The following is a 16,509-nucleotide window of genomic DNA, read 5'->3' as shown; positions in this document are numbered from 1 at the left end:
TCAATGGACAGATTAAGTAGCAGATTAGGAAAAGCTGAAAAGAAAATGACCTTTTATATATATGTATGTGATGCATCTTGAAAATTTTAAATATAAAAAGATAAAAAATATGAACCAGATTAGGAGACATGGAGGAGGATAAAGAGGTATTCCCCTAATAGGAGTTAAAGAGTTACAGGACAGAGAAAATGGGAGGGGGAAATATTCAAAGAAATAATGGCTAAGAAATTTTCAGTACTGAAGATGTGACTTTTTATTTTCAAAACAGTGTTAATTACTTAAAGCATAAAATATTCTTCAGCGACAAAAGTTCTGCATGTTTATTTGCTTACACTTTTATAATCCGCATGTAATATACAGAAAAGTCCTTTATGTGGTAGAGTGGAAATAACTCTGTAAAACCTGATAAACTTAATTATATTCAATTTGACTTTTCTTCCCCAAGAAGAGACAACTGCAAAGACACTTGCCTCTCTCCAAGTGTTTTTTTTTTCATTTTGAGAAATTTATTAAAATAAAAACAAGCGTCACTTGTACATAGAAATAGTCATTTGCACTAAGTATTATTAAGAGCGGAAAAGCAGTTTTAAATATATCTTAAAAATCACAAAATATATTGATTAAGGCACTACATTCCATCCCATGTTTTCAATAAATACACTGTTCTTTAAAAAGGCAGTACTGCGTACCTCTGATTAAATCAACATAGGCACTATACTAGTCAAGGCAGATACACTTTGCTGTGGCCATTGTGTGTAATTTACTCTCAAAAGAACTTTCAGTAGCTAAGATTAGCATTTTCTTAGAAAAAATAAAAATAAAAAAAAAAATCACAGTTTTCTCTTTCCAGTTTAAGTCTCTTCCAGAGAGACCTAGCTACAAAAGGTGCGGTTTCTTCATATATTCTTTAGCAACAAGGAATTAGGTATAAAGATCACCTCCCAAGAAGTAAAGCCATCAGAGGTTAGATGTCTCAGCACAGCATGAGTCTTTAGAAAAGTATTTTCTCCAGCTGCACTAAGAGTTTAATCAGCAAGTTGAAAAATCAGAAATGCAAACATGTTTTACACTATAATGTTCAATTCCCTCAAGATTTTTCACAATGGGCACACAACTTATATACAAAAGTAAATTTTACAATAACTAAATTATGTGGTGAATTTTCAGTAACTGTGCATGCATTCAGTTGACTCTCTATCAACAACTATTATTGGAAAAAACTAAGAATTTCCTACAAGAATTGACACAGAGAGTCATTCCCCGGATCTCAAGCCTATCCCTGTCCCTTTGTGTCTACATCATGGACAGAAACTGAGTTGTTAACAAATAAACTATACTTCCTGGTGTTTTCAAAAGTAAAACAAAATTATGAAATCTTCATATTCATATATTTGATATTTCCTTCATCTTAATGTGCGTTAATGTTGGAAATCATGTTGTAAAATGAAACTTTCATAAGAGTTGTTTTTATAATTATTAACAATTTTATATTCCTTAATATTTTCAAAATGCTTTGAAAATATATGGTCATTATTCTGTATCCTAACATTGTGTATGCCAGTGAAACTTTACTCCTCACCTGTAGATGAGAATGATCAGATAGAAGAGTCAAGGGAATTTCCCTAAAGGAACAAAACCAGCGTGTGTAACTTCAGGAAAATCAAGATTGCAACCTTAACCTCTAGGGCAGGATTTCTTAAACCCAACACTATTGATACTGGGGCAGGATCATTTTTGTTGTGAAGAGGGACTGTCCTATGTGTTACAGGATGTTTAGTAGTGTCCCTGAATTCTATCCATTAGATGCCAGTAGCACCTCATCACCAGCTGTGACAACCAAAAATGTATCCAGATATTTCCAAATGTTCAGGCAGGAACTGCCCCATTAGAACCACTGGTCTAGAGAGAAAATTAATGCATAAGCAATCAAATAGATGCATATATATTTATACCATTTTACATCCTACATATAAAATTTTCATTTCTCTATGGAGTGAATATGATTGGTCTGTAGCTTTCTTTAAAGTTTCCATTCCCTCTGTTTGAATAATCCTGCTGGTTCCTAAATAGAGTTCAATATTTCTATGGCACATATTTTTTAGAGAGGGAACTATCTCCACATCATTACATTGCAAATTATTAACAGTTTGTCTTTTTTTAAAACTAGCAAGTGACCTTTGTCTCAAATTTTCATTTCCAATCATATTAAAATTTTAAGTAGCACTATTTGAGCTAATAAAGTGCTATCTAATCTTTTATACTCACATTATTTCTGTGAGGTAGTTAAGTGTTTAGAGTTAAATTCCATCATTAGAGTAGATTAAGGATAAATTCAAGGTCATACAATCTGTCAATGACAAAATGAAAATAGACTACTTATGTGGCTTTTCCCTCCTGTTGGGATTGTTGTAATTCAGAAATAATTAAGAACATTAGATGATTTCATTTACATTATGATATATTAACATTTTACCTCTTTGGTTTCACCCAAAGATTCAGAAAAGATAAATGATTTTTCATAATTAATAACAGTACTTTGATTTCTTAAGAATCTGGTCTGGCACTCTTATGTGTTCATAAAGGTAAAATATCAACAGTTCCCAAAGTCACAAAGATATGTTTGGTTAAATAAAGTGGACAAGAATGGAAGTATCATATCTCTCATTAAGAATCCATTGCATAGGGGTGCCTGGGTGGTTCAGTCATTAAGCATTTGCCTTCAACTCAGGTCATGATCCCAGAGTCCTGGGATGGAGCCCCGCATCGGGCTCCCCGCTCTGCAGGAAGCCTGCTTCTCCCTCTCCCACTCCCCCTGCTTGTGTTCCCTCTCTCGCTGTGTCTTTCTCTGTCAAATAAATAAATAAAATCTTAAAAAAAAAAAGAATACATTGCACAATCCCTTTGCAGTTAGATAAGGAAAAAAATTATTTATATAACTGGACTTTGATTTCCAAAATTGATTTTTTAAATTTATTTTATTATGTTAGTCACCATAAAATTGAAGCATTCTACACACATGTGCATTTACACTTATTAAATAAATAATAGTTCAAATCACACTTGCATAAAACAAATAAGATGATATCTTCCTACTCATTAAAAAATGTAGAAAGATTTACAGTTTGATGCATGCTTACAAACATATTGATTAAAAAAATAACATCTATACACAAATGAAATATATGAACACATCATTAATTTAAATGTTATATAAATCTCTTTCTTTAGACAAATGCTACTTCCTATTTTTTTATCGCTTCATGTTTTCAATTGGCAACCTTTAAAAGTACAGAGCATACTTACCTAAATACCAGGAAATAAGCAAAAAAGTATTTAATTCTAAAATATATTTAATGTACCTAAATGTTTTTCATGTTATTTTAAAACATTATAAAGCAAACAAACAAACAAACAAAAGAAACACATTTCTAAACAGTATCTAATGTGGGAACTGTAGAAAAATTTGTTATTGATAAAAGTCTGTGACCAAACTCTTAGCAATTGAGATTGCTACTTGAAGTTTTAAAGCATGGAACAAAGCATATAGTTAGTAATTCAGAATATTAAAAAAAAAAGTAGTGTTTGCCTTTGTAATTTAGCTCTTTAAATGGGTGAATACACTAGAATTCAAGACTTCTAAGCATACACACTTTAAATTCAATTGACTGCAAATTAGTTGACATTCAAATTAGTATCATTCAACACAATCATGTAATTCCACATAGCTTAACCATTTCAATTATGTAAATGTTCTTGGGTCACCAAATCCACAAGTACCTATGCTGCAAGTACTTTAGTCAGTACCAGGCTCATAGGATTTCCAATTTATAGTCTGGGACTTAGTGAACAAGGATCTGGGTAGCATGATTCACATTGGGTATCTCAAGACATGGAAGCCCAAGGTAACACAGTAGATAGGAAACTAGGAAGGCAAGCAAAGTGAAGTGTACAACAAAACCTGAGTTGATGGGTCAGAAACTAGGACTGCATATAAGAACCAGAGTGTAAGGCAATATAAGCAGCCAATGGCCAGGAGCTCTAGATAATTAGCAAAAAAGGCACAAGAATAGATACATAGCACCAAAAAGACCTTGATCACTGGGGCTATGTTCTGTCCCAAACAGGATGCTTCTTGATTACCACCTTCCTGAACCAGAATTGGTTCCAAGGTTAATAAGCTCCCTGATAGGGCTGGTATGGATCAATGAGAAGCAAAGATCTAGACAACACAGATCTGTCACCTCATTGTTTCCTAAAAATAGAGTATGTTGTGGAAGGAGAAAAGGTCTTTTCAGTATTACTTCTGATTTTGGCAAACCCCAAAACTTATATGCTAGCATCAAATGCATGGAAAATAATTTTAATAATGGCCAAATTTAAAAATACTCTTTTTGACCATCAAGTATGTGTGTATATGTGTATGTTAATCCTTCAGCATATATGTGGTCATAACTTTCATAATGACAACTTCATTAAAATAAAAGAGAAATAGAGGGAAATGCTGATGCTGAAACTCTTAACTCCAGAGCAGCATCAATTAATGAGTATAGTAAGTGAAGAGTCTGCACTTTGCTTTAACAAAATTTTACCCCCAAAAGTTTCCCCCAAAACTTCACTCATTATAGAACCCTCCCCGCCAAAAGAAATCTAAACCTGATCCAATTATCTTAGAAAACATATATAACTGGATCACTGTTTAAGATCATCTAGTATCACAGATGTTTCACAAATGAGTCCCACTCATCTTGCCACTTTGATCTGGGAAGTTCAATTCAATATGGTTGAAGGCAGGATTATCAGTTCCACCGTCTTCTACTGGGTGAGAATTATAACTTACAATATGCTTCTTCTAAAAGAAAATGTTAACATAGTGATTAGAAAAAAAAGGAACTATTCAATTCTAAATAATTGTTACTGCTTTTCTTTCTCTAAATCAGCTTTGTAGTCTATTGAAGACAAGATATACAACAGAAATAGACCATCAAAGAATAGGGCAAATACCTTCCTTGTCCATCAGAGTTCAAAAGAGTCTGAGGACTAACTGGTATTCTATCCTGGTGATAAAAGCACAGTCTTACTAATTTAAGGAGAAAGAAAGCCAACTTACTTTCTTAAAAATGTCAAAATTGGATAAAAAGTCCTCTTTGGTTAATAGGAATCTGTGGTCTAAGTTTTGTTTTCTTCCTCCTGAAAAACATTTACGTCGTTCACAATGTTAAAACAATATCTGTAACTACCCAGTGATGGCCCATCATACAAGCATTTAACTTGTGCACATTCTTCTCTAGGCACTCATAAAACATACAGAGAAAGAGAATCTTTTACATAGTGCTGAAGACTTGGTTCATTTCCCTTTTAGTCTTAGATCCGGCAAGCCCCTCACTATGACAAATGAGTCTACTGTTTAAAAATGAATGAGATGGTTCTTAAATGCAAGGAACCTACCTCAGTGGTACTTAACCTAAGAGCCCAATACTCATAGGGAAACTGATTTAAAAGCATCCTCTGTGATCTACCAATAAAATATCAAGCCATTTGCCTCTGCTTCAGACAGAGGAGTTGCCTTCCCCTAGTTTGATGGCTATGAATGCAGATGTGCATGAAGAAATGCAGGAAATTATGAATTATTGAATAAATTAGTTAAATAAAAATCAATATAATGATTGGTGTTTCAACTCCTCTTCCCTAACATTCTGCTTTATAAAAATTTTTCTTTGTTTTGGTATTTTATTTGTAGATCAAAGACAAAGCTTTTTAAAACTATGGGTTCTCAAACTACTTTTGTACAAATCATCTAATAGATGTACTTCAAATGCAGATTCTTAGACTCCAACCTGGACCAACCCAGTTAGAAACTCTGGAAAGGGGCCACTGAATCCTGATTTTTAACAAATTTCTAAAGTGATCTTCATGCTTTCTAATATTTGGGAACCACCACTTCAGTACAAATATTAGGCTTTTAATTATGGGAACCTCTGCTGTTCTGGAGACGGGATCAACTTTAAATTAATTCATTCAACATTGTTGAGTGCCTACCATCCACTAGAGACTCCACTAGATGCTAGAGAGACAGAGATGAGTAAAACAATTACTCTACCCATAGCTCATGGTCTACTTAGGGCATTATTTACCGTATTTTACTAATGAGGAGACAGACCCACTCACGGTATACAGTACATGGTTAGGTGAAACTGAAATGCCAACCAAGTCTGTATGGCCGGAATTCTTACTGAGTCCTAGTATTCCTATTTATTTCCCAAGGATTTCATGTTTCTAGATTATTTTTTCAAAGTGCTCATTGCTGCTGTGAAGTGGAAATAAGTCATTTATGAAATTAATGAAGTTGAATTGTTTTTTATCACTGGATGCCTGCTCACCTAGGTAAAGCATGACTTTATAAAACAAAAGAAGCAGTCATATATGGTTATCAGAATAAATACTTTTAAGGGAAAAAAAAGGAAGTGCTCAACGGGAATGCTCTGATACTCCATTTTCTTAAAGAAAAAGGAATGGGTTGAACAAGGATCTAAGGTCAAATAGTACAAGGAGATGTATTTAGGTGTATTCCTGATCTGAATAATTGGGTTACTGGTAAGAAAACTTTAAAATCTGTCTTAAAATATATCAAAACAAACAAAAGAATAGATTTACTGTGTTGGTAATTTAATTTATGAAGAAAGGCACAGTCCTCTTTGAAAAGAAACAGAATAGTTTAAAACAACTGTTTGAGAAGTAATAAATAGCTACAAACTTTATTATAAAATGTACATTATAAAATGTATAATTGTGCATTGTACTATATTATAATTATAATTAATATAATTGTTGATATGATTATATTAATATTACTGGTAATATTAATATAATTTATTAATTATAAATACAAGTATCACAGAATTTGAAAGGCAGTGCTATTCAGGAGCCACAAAACAGGATTGATAGAATTCCTTCAAGTGGCACAGTGCTGTAGCTTTGTAGCATAAAGCAAACAAAGACATCAGACATACTAGGACAAAGTATGGGATTTCTGACTAGTTACTGCACATTTGATGAAGAGGGCAGTGGGGCTACCTTCCCCCGCTCTGGTTGTTATGGATGTACATGGGTGAGGGAATGAAGGAAATCAGGGAGCCCAGCACTTCTCACTAACTCTACATTACTGCCCTGCTTCGAGCCACCATGATTGCTCACCTGGATTACTGCAATAGCCTCCTACCTGCCCTCCTTCCCTTATAGACTATTCTCAAAACTGGATCAGAGTGCTCCTTTGAGAGTTATTGGAAAAGAAATTGGAAAAGTATCCCATGTAGTCACCTAAAAGACACAGTGATGGAAAATAGGAGAGAAAAGAGAGGAAAATTAGAATAACTGAGACTCAAACATTTGACTAACAAGAGTTCCCAGAGAGAGAAAACAGAAAATCACAGGAAATTACAAAAGAAATAATATAGGAAAATGTCCTTGAACTGAAGGGTCTTCGGGCAAAGCACTCATTGTGAAATGGGTCACGTGCAAAGGGCCAACAGGTAGCATGGCACTGGCATTCTAAATAACAACATAATGAGCTAGGAGAAAATTAAGACATTCTCTCAGAAACAAGAAAGGTATTTTTTTTAGGATTCTCTAATCAAACAAATGATCAATCAAGTATAAGGGGGAATTAAAGGCATTTTTTTCCCAGAGACACCACATCTTCAAAATCTCTTGTCTACCCTTTCTCAAGAACATGCTAAAGGATGTGCTCCATTCAGTTAAGGGGATAAACAAGAATTATAAATAATGGAATACAGGCAACAGGGAATCCCAACATAGGAGGGACACCAAGGGAAGTCACAGAATGAAGACAAAATGAAGTCCCAGAATAACAGCTCTATAGCAATCCCAGAGAGCAGTGTATACGATGTGTATTATCAGTCTGTTTCTTTAAATAATGTTTTTAAAGTTTATGGACATGTGAAAAAAGCCTCACACTATGTTCAAATGTAAGGACTGTGATTATCATTCCTTACGTGTGTATTCTTCTTTACAGTTTACAAAAAGTCAGCATAGGACAATGAAAAGATCATGACATAGGATTGTTGTAATAATACATGTAAAATCCTAGCATTGTAGTAGCTACATGTGATTTTGTCAAGCACTTTATTTTTATCTTACAGCAACCTGTGAGATAGGCAAGTCAATTGTCACTATTCTCATTTTACACATAAGTTAGCTAAGTCTCAGAGTAGCCATATGGACTTCCTTAAGTCTATGCAGCCAGTAAATGGCAGAACAAAGGTTCAAATAGAATCTTCTGCTTTCAAGTCCAGGCACTCAAACTTCCCATGAGGAAAATGGAACAAGTAATTAAACTAGTTGTTAACAGGACTATAGAAAAATAACATAAATAGCTATAAAATAGATACAGAAAAAAACTAATATAGAGGTAAATACAACAATACTAATGTTTAGATAGTTACCTGTTGGTAAACTGATTAGCATTCCCATGAATACCGTTACCAAAGTTCCAAGAGTGCTGAAGTATAAATATGATAAAGAATACCAGTTATCCATCAGTGGAGTCCTAAGAGAAAACAAAAGCATAACTGTAAGATTTCACACAATGCTACTAGCAACTAGAGCAGTCTCGAAAATCTTCATGCATGGCAAAGTCAAAACAAAATATTTAACAATGTTTTTAATGTCATAATCTACTGTTCCAACTTGATCTTGTTGGATCAAGAATTAAAAGCCTGACTTAACCTTGACCATACACTATAATATTAAATGTCCATGTGTATTCATTCAATTCTGCTTTATGTCCCAGGCCCTGTTCTTGTCATTGGAAAGTCTACCATAAAAAAAGGTTGATAAGGCTCCTGCCCTCATAAAGTTTGCATTCTAATGGAGAGAGAAATACAATAAATAATTAAACTAATAAATATAATAATTTCCACTGGTGGAAGTGCTATAAGGAAAATAAAACAAGGTAACATGAAACAGAGTGGAAAGAAGGAACTACACTCTAATGTGTGGTCAGAGAAGGCATTTGTGAAGAAGTGACATTTGAACTGAGATCTGAATAACAAAAAGTTCTTGAGGAAAGCATCCTAGAAAGAGGTAAACACCAGCTGACTAAACCATTATGAGCAACATAAGAGTAATACAAGATGAGAGGAAGCCAGACGTCTTTTTTTTTTTTGTTAGATTTGTATGAAGTTTGGATTTTACTCTGGGCAATGGCACTTGTGGCAGTATTTCAAATGGAAGAATGACATGACCTGATCTGTTTCAAAATGATTGTTCTAGAATCCCAATTTCAGCTTTAATAGAGTAGCTTGATTTAGAACACCCATCTGGCTAAGAAAAATGTAAAAAAAATGGAGGGGGGCACCTGGGTGGCTCAGTCAGTTAAGCAGCTGCCTTCACTCAGGTCATGATTCCAGGGTCCTGGGATCAAGCCCCGCATTGGGCTCCCTGCTTGGTGGGAAGCCTGCTTCTCCCTCTCCCATTCCCTCTGCTTGTGTTCCCTCTCTCGCTATGTCTCTGTCAAATAAATAAATAAAATCTTTTTTAAAAAGTGGAGGAATGGGCCAGGCAGGCTTTTTTTTTTTTTTTAAGACACCAGAGAGTCACAACAATTAAGACTTGAGGGGCCAAGATCCCAGAAAGAAGGGAAATACATTGAAGTGAGCTATTGAAATTAAGATCATGTGGTATTACCGGGGGAAAAACAGACAAAATAGAACAGAATAGAGAATCAAGATACAGACGCATGAGAAAATAATATCTGGTTTACATCAAATTTGTCACTGCCTTGCAATGGGGCAAAGGAAATGTCTTTTCAAAAAGTGGTGTTTAGTTAATTGAATATCCATATGGGAAAAAATGAGTCTTGATTACAGCACCTACAGAAATCAATTCCAAAGTAGATTACATTTCATTAATGGAAATAGTTAAAAATAAAGCTTTTAAATGAAAAATTAGAGGAATCTCTTTATGACCTCTGGATAAGCAAAGATTTCTTAACTGGGACACACAAAGGACTAAAAATATAGGAAAAGAATGAATATTTATTCTTTAGTAGGATGTTCTTTAACCTCTATGTATTTGTGGTCTTCCCAAATTTTTCCTATGGTTGACTTTAAGTTTCATAGCATTGTGATCAGAAAATATGCATGGCATGATCTCAATCTTTTTGTACTTATTGAGGCCTGATTTGTGACCTAGTGTGTGATCTATTCTGGAGAATGTCCCATGTGCACTCAAAAAGAATGTGTATTCTGCTGCTTTAGGATGAAATGTTCTGAACGTATCTGTTAAGTCCATCTGGTTCAGTGTGTCATTCAAAGCCATTGTTTCTTTGTTGATTTTCTGCTTAGATGATCTGTCCATTGGTGTAAGTGGTGTGTTAAAGTCCCCTCCTATTATTGTATTATTGTCAATGAGTTCCTTTAATTTGTTATTAGCTGTTTTATATATTGGGGTGCTCCTGAGTTGAGGGCATAAATATTTACAATTGTTAGATCTTCTTGCTAGATAGACCATTTTATTATGATTTAGTGCCCTTCTTTATTTCTTGTTACATCCTTGGTTTAATTCTCAAATGACATAATATTCTATGTAGAAAACCTGAAAGACTCCACCAAAAAACTGCTGGTATTAATACACAAATTCAGTAAAGTCACAGGATACAAAATCAATGTACAGAAATCTGTTGCATTTCTATTCACCAATAATGAAGCAGCAGAAAGAGAAATCAAGGAATTGATCCCATTTAAATTGCACCCAAAAACATAAGATACCTAGGAATAAACCTAACCAAAGAGGTAAAAGATCTGTACTCTGAAAACTATAGAACACTTATGAAAGAATTTGAAGATGACACAAAGAAATAGAAAAACATTCCATGCTCATGGATTGCAAGAACAAATATTCTTAAAATGTCTATACTTCCCAAAGTAACCTATACACTTAATGCAATCCCTATCAAAATATCACCAGTATTTTTTTACGGAGCTAGAACAAACAATCCTAAAATTTGTATGGAATCACAAAAGACCCCAAATAGCCAAAGCAATCTTGAAAAAGAAAAGCAAAGCTGCAGGTATCACAATTCTGGACTTCAAGTTATATTACAAAGCTGTAGTGACTAAGACAATATGGTACTGGCATAAAAACAGACATATAGGTCAATGGAAGAGAATAGAAAACCCAAAAATGGACCCACAACTATAGGGTCAATCAATTTTGACAAAGCAGGAAAGAATATCCAATGGAAAAAAGAGTCTCTTCAATAAATTGTGTTGGGAAAACCAGATAGCAACTTACAAAAGAATGAAAGTGGACCACTTTCTTATACCACACACAAAAATAAATTCAAAATGGATGAAAGACATAAATGTGAGACAGGAAGCCATCAAAATCCTAGGGGAGAACACAGGAGCAACCTCTTTGACATTGGCCATAGCAAATTCTTACTAGACATATCTACAGCGGCAAGGGAAACAAAAGCAAAAATGAACTATTGGGACTTCATCAAGATAAAAAGCTTCTGCACAGTGAAGGAAACAATCAACAAAACTAAAAGGCAACCTTTGGAATGGGAGAAGATATTTATAAATGACATATCTAATAAAAGGTTGGTATCCAAAATCTACACAGAATTTATCAAACTCAACACCCAAAAACCAAATAATCCAGTCAAGAAATGGGCAGATGACATGAATAGACATTTCTCCAAAGAAGACATACAAATAGCTAACAGACACAAAAAGATGCTCAACATCACCCATCATCAGGGGAATACAAATCAAAACTACAATGAGATATCACCTCACACCTGTCAGAATGGCTAAAATTAACCACTCAGGAAATGACAGATGTTGGAGAGGATGTGGAGAAAGGGGAACCCTCCTACACTGTTGGTGGGAATGCAAACCGTTGTAGCCACTCTGGAAAACAGAATGGAGGTTCCTCAAAAAGTTAAAAATAGAGCTACACTATGATCCAGCAATAGCACTAGCAGGTATTTACCCAAAGAATACAAAAATACTGAATTGAAGAGATACATGCACCCTGATGTTTATAGCAGCACTATCAACCAAATAACCAAATTATGGAAAGAGCTAAAAAGTCAATCAACTGCTGAATGGATAAAGAAGATGTGGTACATATACACAATCGAATGTTACTCAGCCATAAAAAAGAATGAAATCTTGTCATTTGCAACAATGTAGATGGAGCTAGAGTAAGCAAAATAAGTCAGCCAGAGAAAGACAAATACCATATGATTTCACTCATATGTGGAATTTAAGAAACAAAACAGATGAACATAGGGGGGAAAAAGAGAGAAGCAGACCATAAAACAGACCCTTAACTATACAAAACAAACTGAGGGTTGCTGGAGGGGAGATGGGAGGAGGGATGGGTTTAATGGGTGATGGGCATTAAGGAGGGCACTTGTGATGAGCAATGGGTGTTATATGTAAGTGATGAATCAATAAATTCTACTCCTGAAACTAATATTACACTATGTGTTAACTAACTGCAATTTAAATAAAAACTTGAAAGAAAAAAAAAAAGACTGATGAGTTGAACTTAATTAAAATGAAGAAATTCTGACCACCAAAAAGTATCATTAAGAGAGTAAAAAGGCAACCCACAAAGCAGGAGAAAAATATTTCAAAATATATTTTGTATCTAGACCATATCAAAAAGTCCTAAATAAATAAGAAAAAACTGAGAATCCATTTAAAACTGGATTAAAGATTTCAATAGCGGGTGCCTAGGTGGCTCAGTCAGTTAAGCGTCTGCCTGTGGCTCAGGTCATGATCCCAGGGTGCTGGGATTGAGTCCCACCTCGGGCTTCCTGCTCCACGGGGAGCCTGCTTCTCCCTCTGCCTCTCTCTGTGTGTCTCTCATGAATAAATAAATAAAATCTTAAAAAAAAAATATTTCAACAGCCAAGTCGCAAAAGTAAATATCCAAATGGAAATGGCCCAAAAAACATACAATAAAAAGGTATTGAATGTAATTAATCATAAAGGAAATGCAAATTAAAATTAGGACGAGCGCCTGGGTGGCTCAGTCATTAAGCGTCTGCCTTCGGCTCAGGTCATGATCCCAGGATCCTGGGATCAAGTCCCGCATTGGGCTCCCTGCTCTGCGGGAAGCCTGCTTCTCCCTCTCCCCCTGCTTCTGTTTCCTCTCTGGTTGTGTCTCTCTCTGTCAAATAAATAAATAAAATCTTTAAAAAAATTTAAAAAAAAAATAAAATTAGGACGAGCTATCAGTATATACCCATCAAGCATTGGGAACTTAAAGAATAAAAACTAAATCTAGGTAATGGAAACATGGTATCTAGGCAACCAGAGGGTATTTTGTTTCATCTTCAGCTGTTTAGTTTACTTCCTTTGTACTCTAGGGACACTGAACTATGTATGATTTCCTAAGATACCATGTGGCTTCAGACCTTCATGCCTTTGCATATACTGTTTCTCCATTGTGCAATATACACTTCTTTCTGTCCCTTCTGCCCAACCCTGTTCACCTGATTAATTCCAGCTCACGTAATCCTCCCCTAAGGTTTCCTTGGCGCCATCAGGAAGAGTTAGTCTACTCATCCCTCTGGCTCTCTTGATCGCCTATGAATACCACCTACCACAGAGTATTGTTTAAGTGTTTATTTTCTTGTCCAACTTCCCTTGTCGTTTTGTGACTTTCCAGAACCTCTCCTTCTAGCCAACCTCTGTATCCTTCAAGTAGTACTACCTCTCTAAAGTCTTGATGCTAATCACTCCAACTTTGTTTATATTCATTCTTTTAACAGATATTTATCAAGTATTTATTACTATTTACCATGTGCTAGTTTTATACTTACTGTGCTTACTGAATTAATTGTTTTGTGTATATTAGCAAACTCTCTCCATATAGACTATAAATTTCCGGAAGGCAGGAACCACAGTGAATAAGAGGGGAAGACTTTCTTGGGATACTACATAAATGGCCAGCCCAGAGCTGAGTATATAGTTCATTCTTAGAAGTTCTTGTTTATTACCTGTTATTTTACAAATAAGCTAACATATAAAATTATTATGGTACCAGGCACATACTAAACTTCAGCTAATTTATTTGTTTCAGAATCAAAATAACTATTTTGCTTCAGACTCTTAAATAAAGAGTTATTATACAATCAGGACAAATGCTGAGCAAAATTGTGAAACAAGAAGTATATCCTGAACATCCTCCCATGTACCCTTTTATTATTTTTTTTCTCCCTTTCTGACTCAAACAACTACCCTCCCCCCACAAACATTAGTGTGTTCATGCTTGTCCAAACTGCTTCTGGCATTTCCCTGCCCCTCACCCCATGGCACCTCACCTAGTCAAACCTCCCCCAAATATGCCTCAGGCTCTGGAACTACCTTTTCTTTCTACTCATACAGCATTTACCAGCATTGAACTTCCATTGGCAAGCATTCTCATAGTGGAGTTTTGTTTGGAACATGAATCACTAATAATAAGTCACATTCCTTCTCTCAGGAGTGCGTCCAGTTTAAAAGGCAGCCATCATGTCTTGACCCAAAGGGAATGAGTCTTTAATGGTTTCCTTCTAGGAAAGCTGGAAATGGGGGCAATAATTTGGGGGCAGCAACCTCATCTTTGTATTCCTTGAATATCTCCAAGGAATTTATGCTTTAAGGCTGGACATTTAATTGTCCACTAAAGAAAGTCTTGCCCTATATCCACTATATTATAGAACACTCACCTACCCATAGATCTACATCATTTCATTAAATCAGATGAAATAAGGATCCAGAGCCCAAAATATACTGCATACAGAAAACTCTAGCAAGTGAGTTGATCACAGCTGCAACCCATTGCCAGTGCTCTAAAGATCAGGAATTATTAAATCTAAACAAATAGGAATGATCTAACATATTTAGATGATTGTAGCTTTTAGACTTTAAAGGCTATACTTCAAAGCCTATATAAGCAACGTTTCTTTTATAATTTTGCTTTTCATTTTAAAACATTTTTAGTTCACAAAGATGATTTTTCATTCAACTAGAGCTGATATTTGGTAGCATTTACCCATAATAGAATTTTTTTGTTATTATTCAAGTCTTCTCCAGATCTGTGAGGCAGAGGTTTCTACCAAAATTAAGAACATATAGGAATTTTTGTTGTTTCCAAACAAAATACTGTAGCCAGAAGCCACAAGGGCTCTACCCATTTCAGAATTAGGGAAAATCACAGCACTGCAGGCAAGACAAAAAGCAACTGGGGTTCTCTACCTGTCATATCCATTTCTTTAAAATATGACATCATAAAGCTTAATTCAATACCTTCCCACATTGTGTACTGGAAAAGCACTAGTAGAAAATGGCATTTCTGTGGTTGTCACCCAATTTGTCACATTGTATGTGCTGTTACAGCCATAGGTTTCAAGGCTTAGTGGCATAGTTCTTTCAGGCAGTGGAGGATAAAGTTGAGCTCCAATTCCGACCCACAAAGAAACAGCAAATCCAGCCATCAGACCAACAAGTGCTCCCTGTAAAACAAGAATGCTTTTAAATGCTTAGAGTTTTCTTTGAAATAGAAATTAACATCAGAAGATTAAGCTCAGCATGGTCCAAGCCAGATTTACCATCTTCTCTCCTAAAAGCATTCTCTCTCCCAAGATCCTTGCTTCTTGTTAAGGGTGGCATGGGCCACTGGTCCCTCAGCCCAGAGCCCTGGGGACTCGGTAACTCCATTCCCTTTTCATATCCCTATCTCACCCTGCTCATTTTTCTTTCTGTCAGTCTCATAATTCCATCCCTTCTACTCTGTTTCCATGGCTAGCACTCTGTTCTAGCCTCCTCCTCTCTTCACACCCAAAGAATTACAACAATCACATGGTTGACCCCAGGCCAACTGTCCCCTCTATTTTTGCTTAATCTGTGAACAAATGGTATGCCAAATGAACAACAGACTATGAAGGGGAAAGCAGACACAGAGTTCATTTCCATACTTAACAACATGCATGATTGTAATTGTGCTTCAGGGTAATTAGGGGGGAAAGAGGAAGCAGTGTTCACAAATGACTGCAATGGTGCATACAACCACACCAAGTATTTCTAAAGACAAGAAGAGATGTCCCCTCTGAAGACATCTGGTTTCTCAATCTTTGGAAAACTTGGGTTCCCCGTTTCTGCTTTTCACCAGCAGTCCAAGTGTTCTGCCAGACCTTGAATGATTTAAGCCCTAGTTCCAAACGAGTGGGCCAAAAGCAAACCTCAAGCTGGTAGGCCTCTTCTTCTGTGGTGAAAATTTCCCCCTTATTTTAAGAATACTGACCAGACAAAGCAGCTTTTGCCTTGGGCTCACCATAGAGAAGACAGGGGAGAATATTTGAAGTAAGGGGAAAAACATAAGCAAAATCACAGGGCAGGAAAAAAGAATGGTGTGTTGTAAGATGAAGGCTGATGACAAGATCAGATGATTTGTGTTGGGGACAAAACTCTGAGCTCTTTCATTAAGCTG

At 35.5% G+C, this 16,509-nt stretch overlaps 1 protein-coding gene across 1 annotated transcript in view; it reads right to left on the bottom strand.

Annotated features, from left to right (window-relative positions):
* Positions 1-2,980: 2,980 nt before the first annotated feature.
* SLC5A8 (solute carrier family 5 member 8) overlaps positions 2,981-16,509 on the bottom strand; it is a 70,092-nt gene continuing 56,563 nt past the window's right edge. Inside the window, exons 12-15 of the mRNA XM_027594722.2 lie at positions 15,330-15,535; positions 8,460-8,563; positions 5,108-5,187; positions 2,981-4,849 (exon numbers count right to left, since the gene is read on the bottom strand). Coding sequence (XP_027450523.1) covers positions 4,724-4,849; positions 5,108-5,187; positions 8,460-8,563; positions 15,330-15,535 — 516 coding nt within the window. The 3' untranslated portion in view covers positions 2,981-4,723. The remainder of the gene's footprint in view (positions 4,850-5,107; positions 5,188-8,459; positions 8,564-15,329; positions 15,536-16,509) is intronic.

This window comes from Zalophus californianus, chromosome 9 (genome assembly GCF_009762305.2).
Source record: "Zalophus californianus isolate mZalCal1 chromosome 9, mZalCal1.pri.v2, whole genome shotgun sequence".
Lineage (NCBI taxonomy): Eukaryota > Metazoa > Chordata > Mammalia > Carnivora > Otariidae > Zalophus > Zalophus californianus.
The sequence above is the reverse complement of the archived record's forward strand: the minus strand, read 5'-3'. Positions and strand labels throughout refer to the sequence as shown.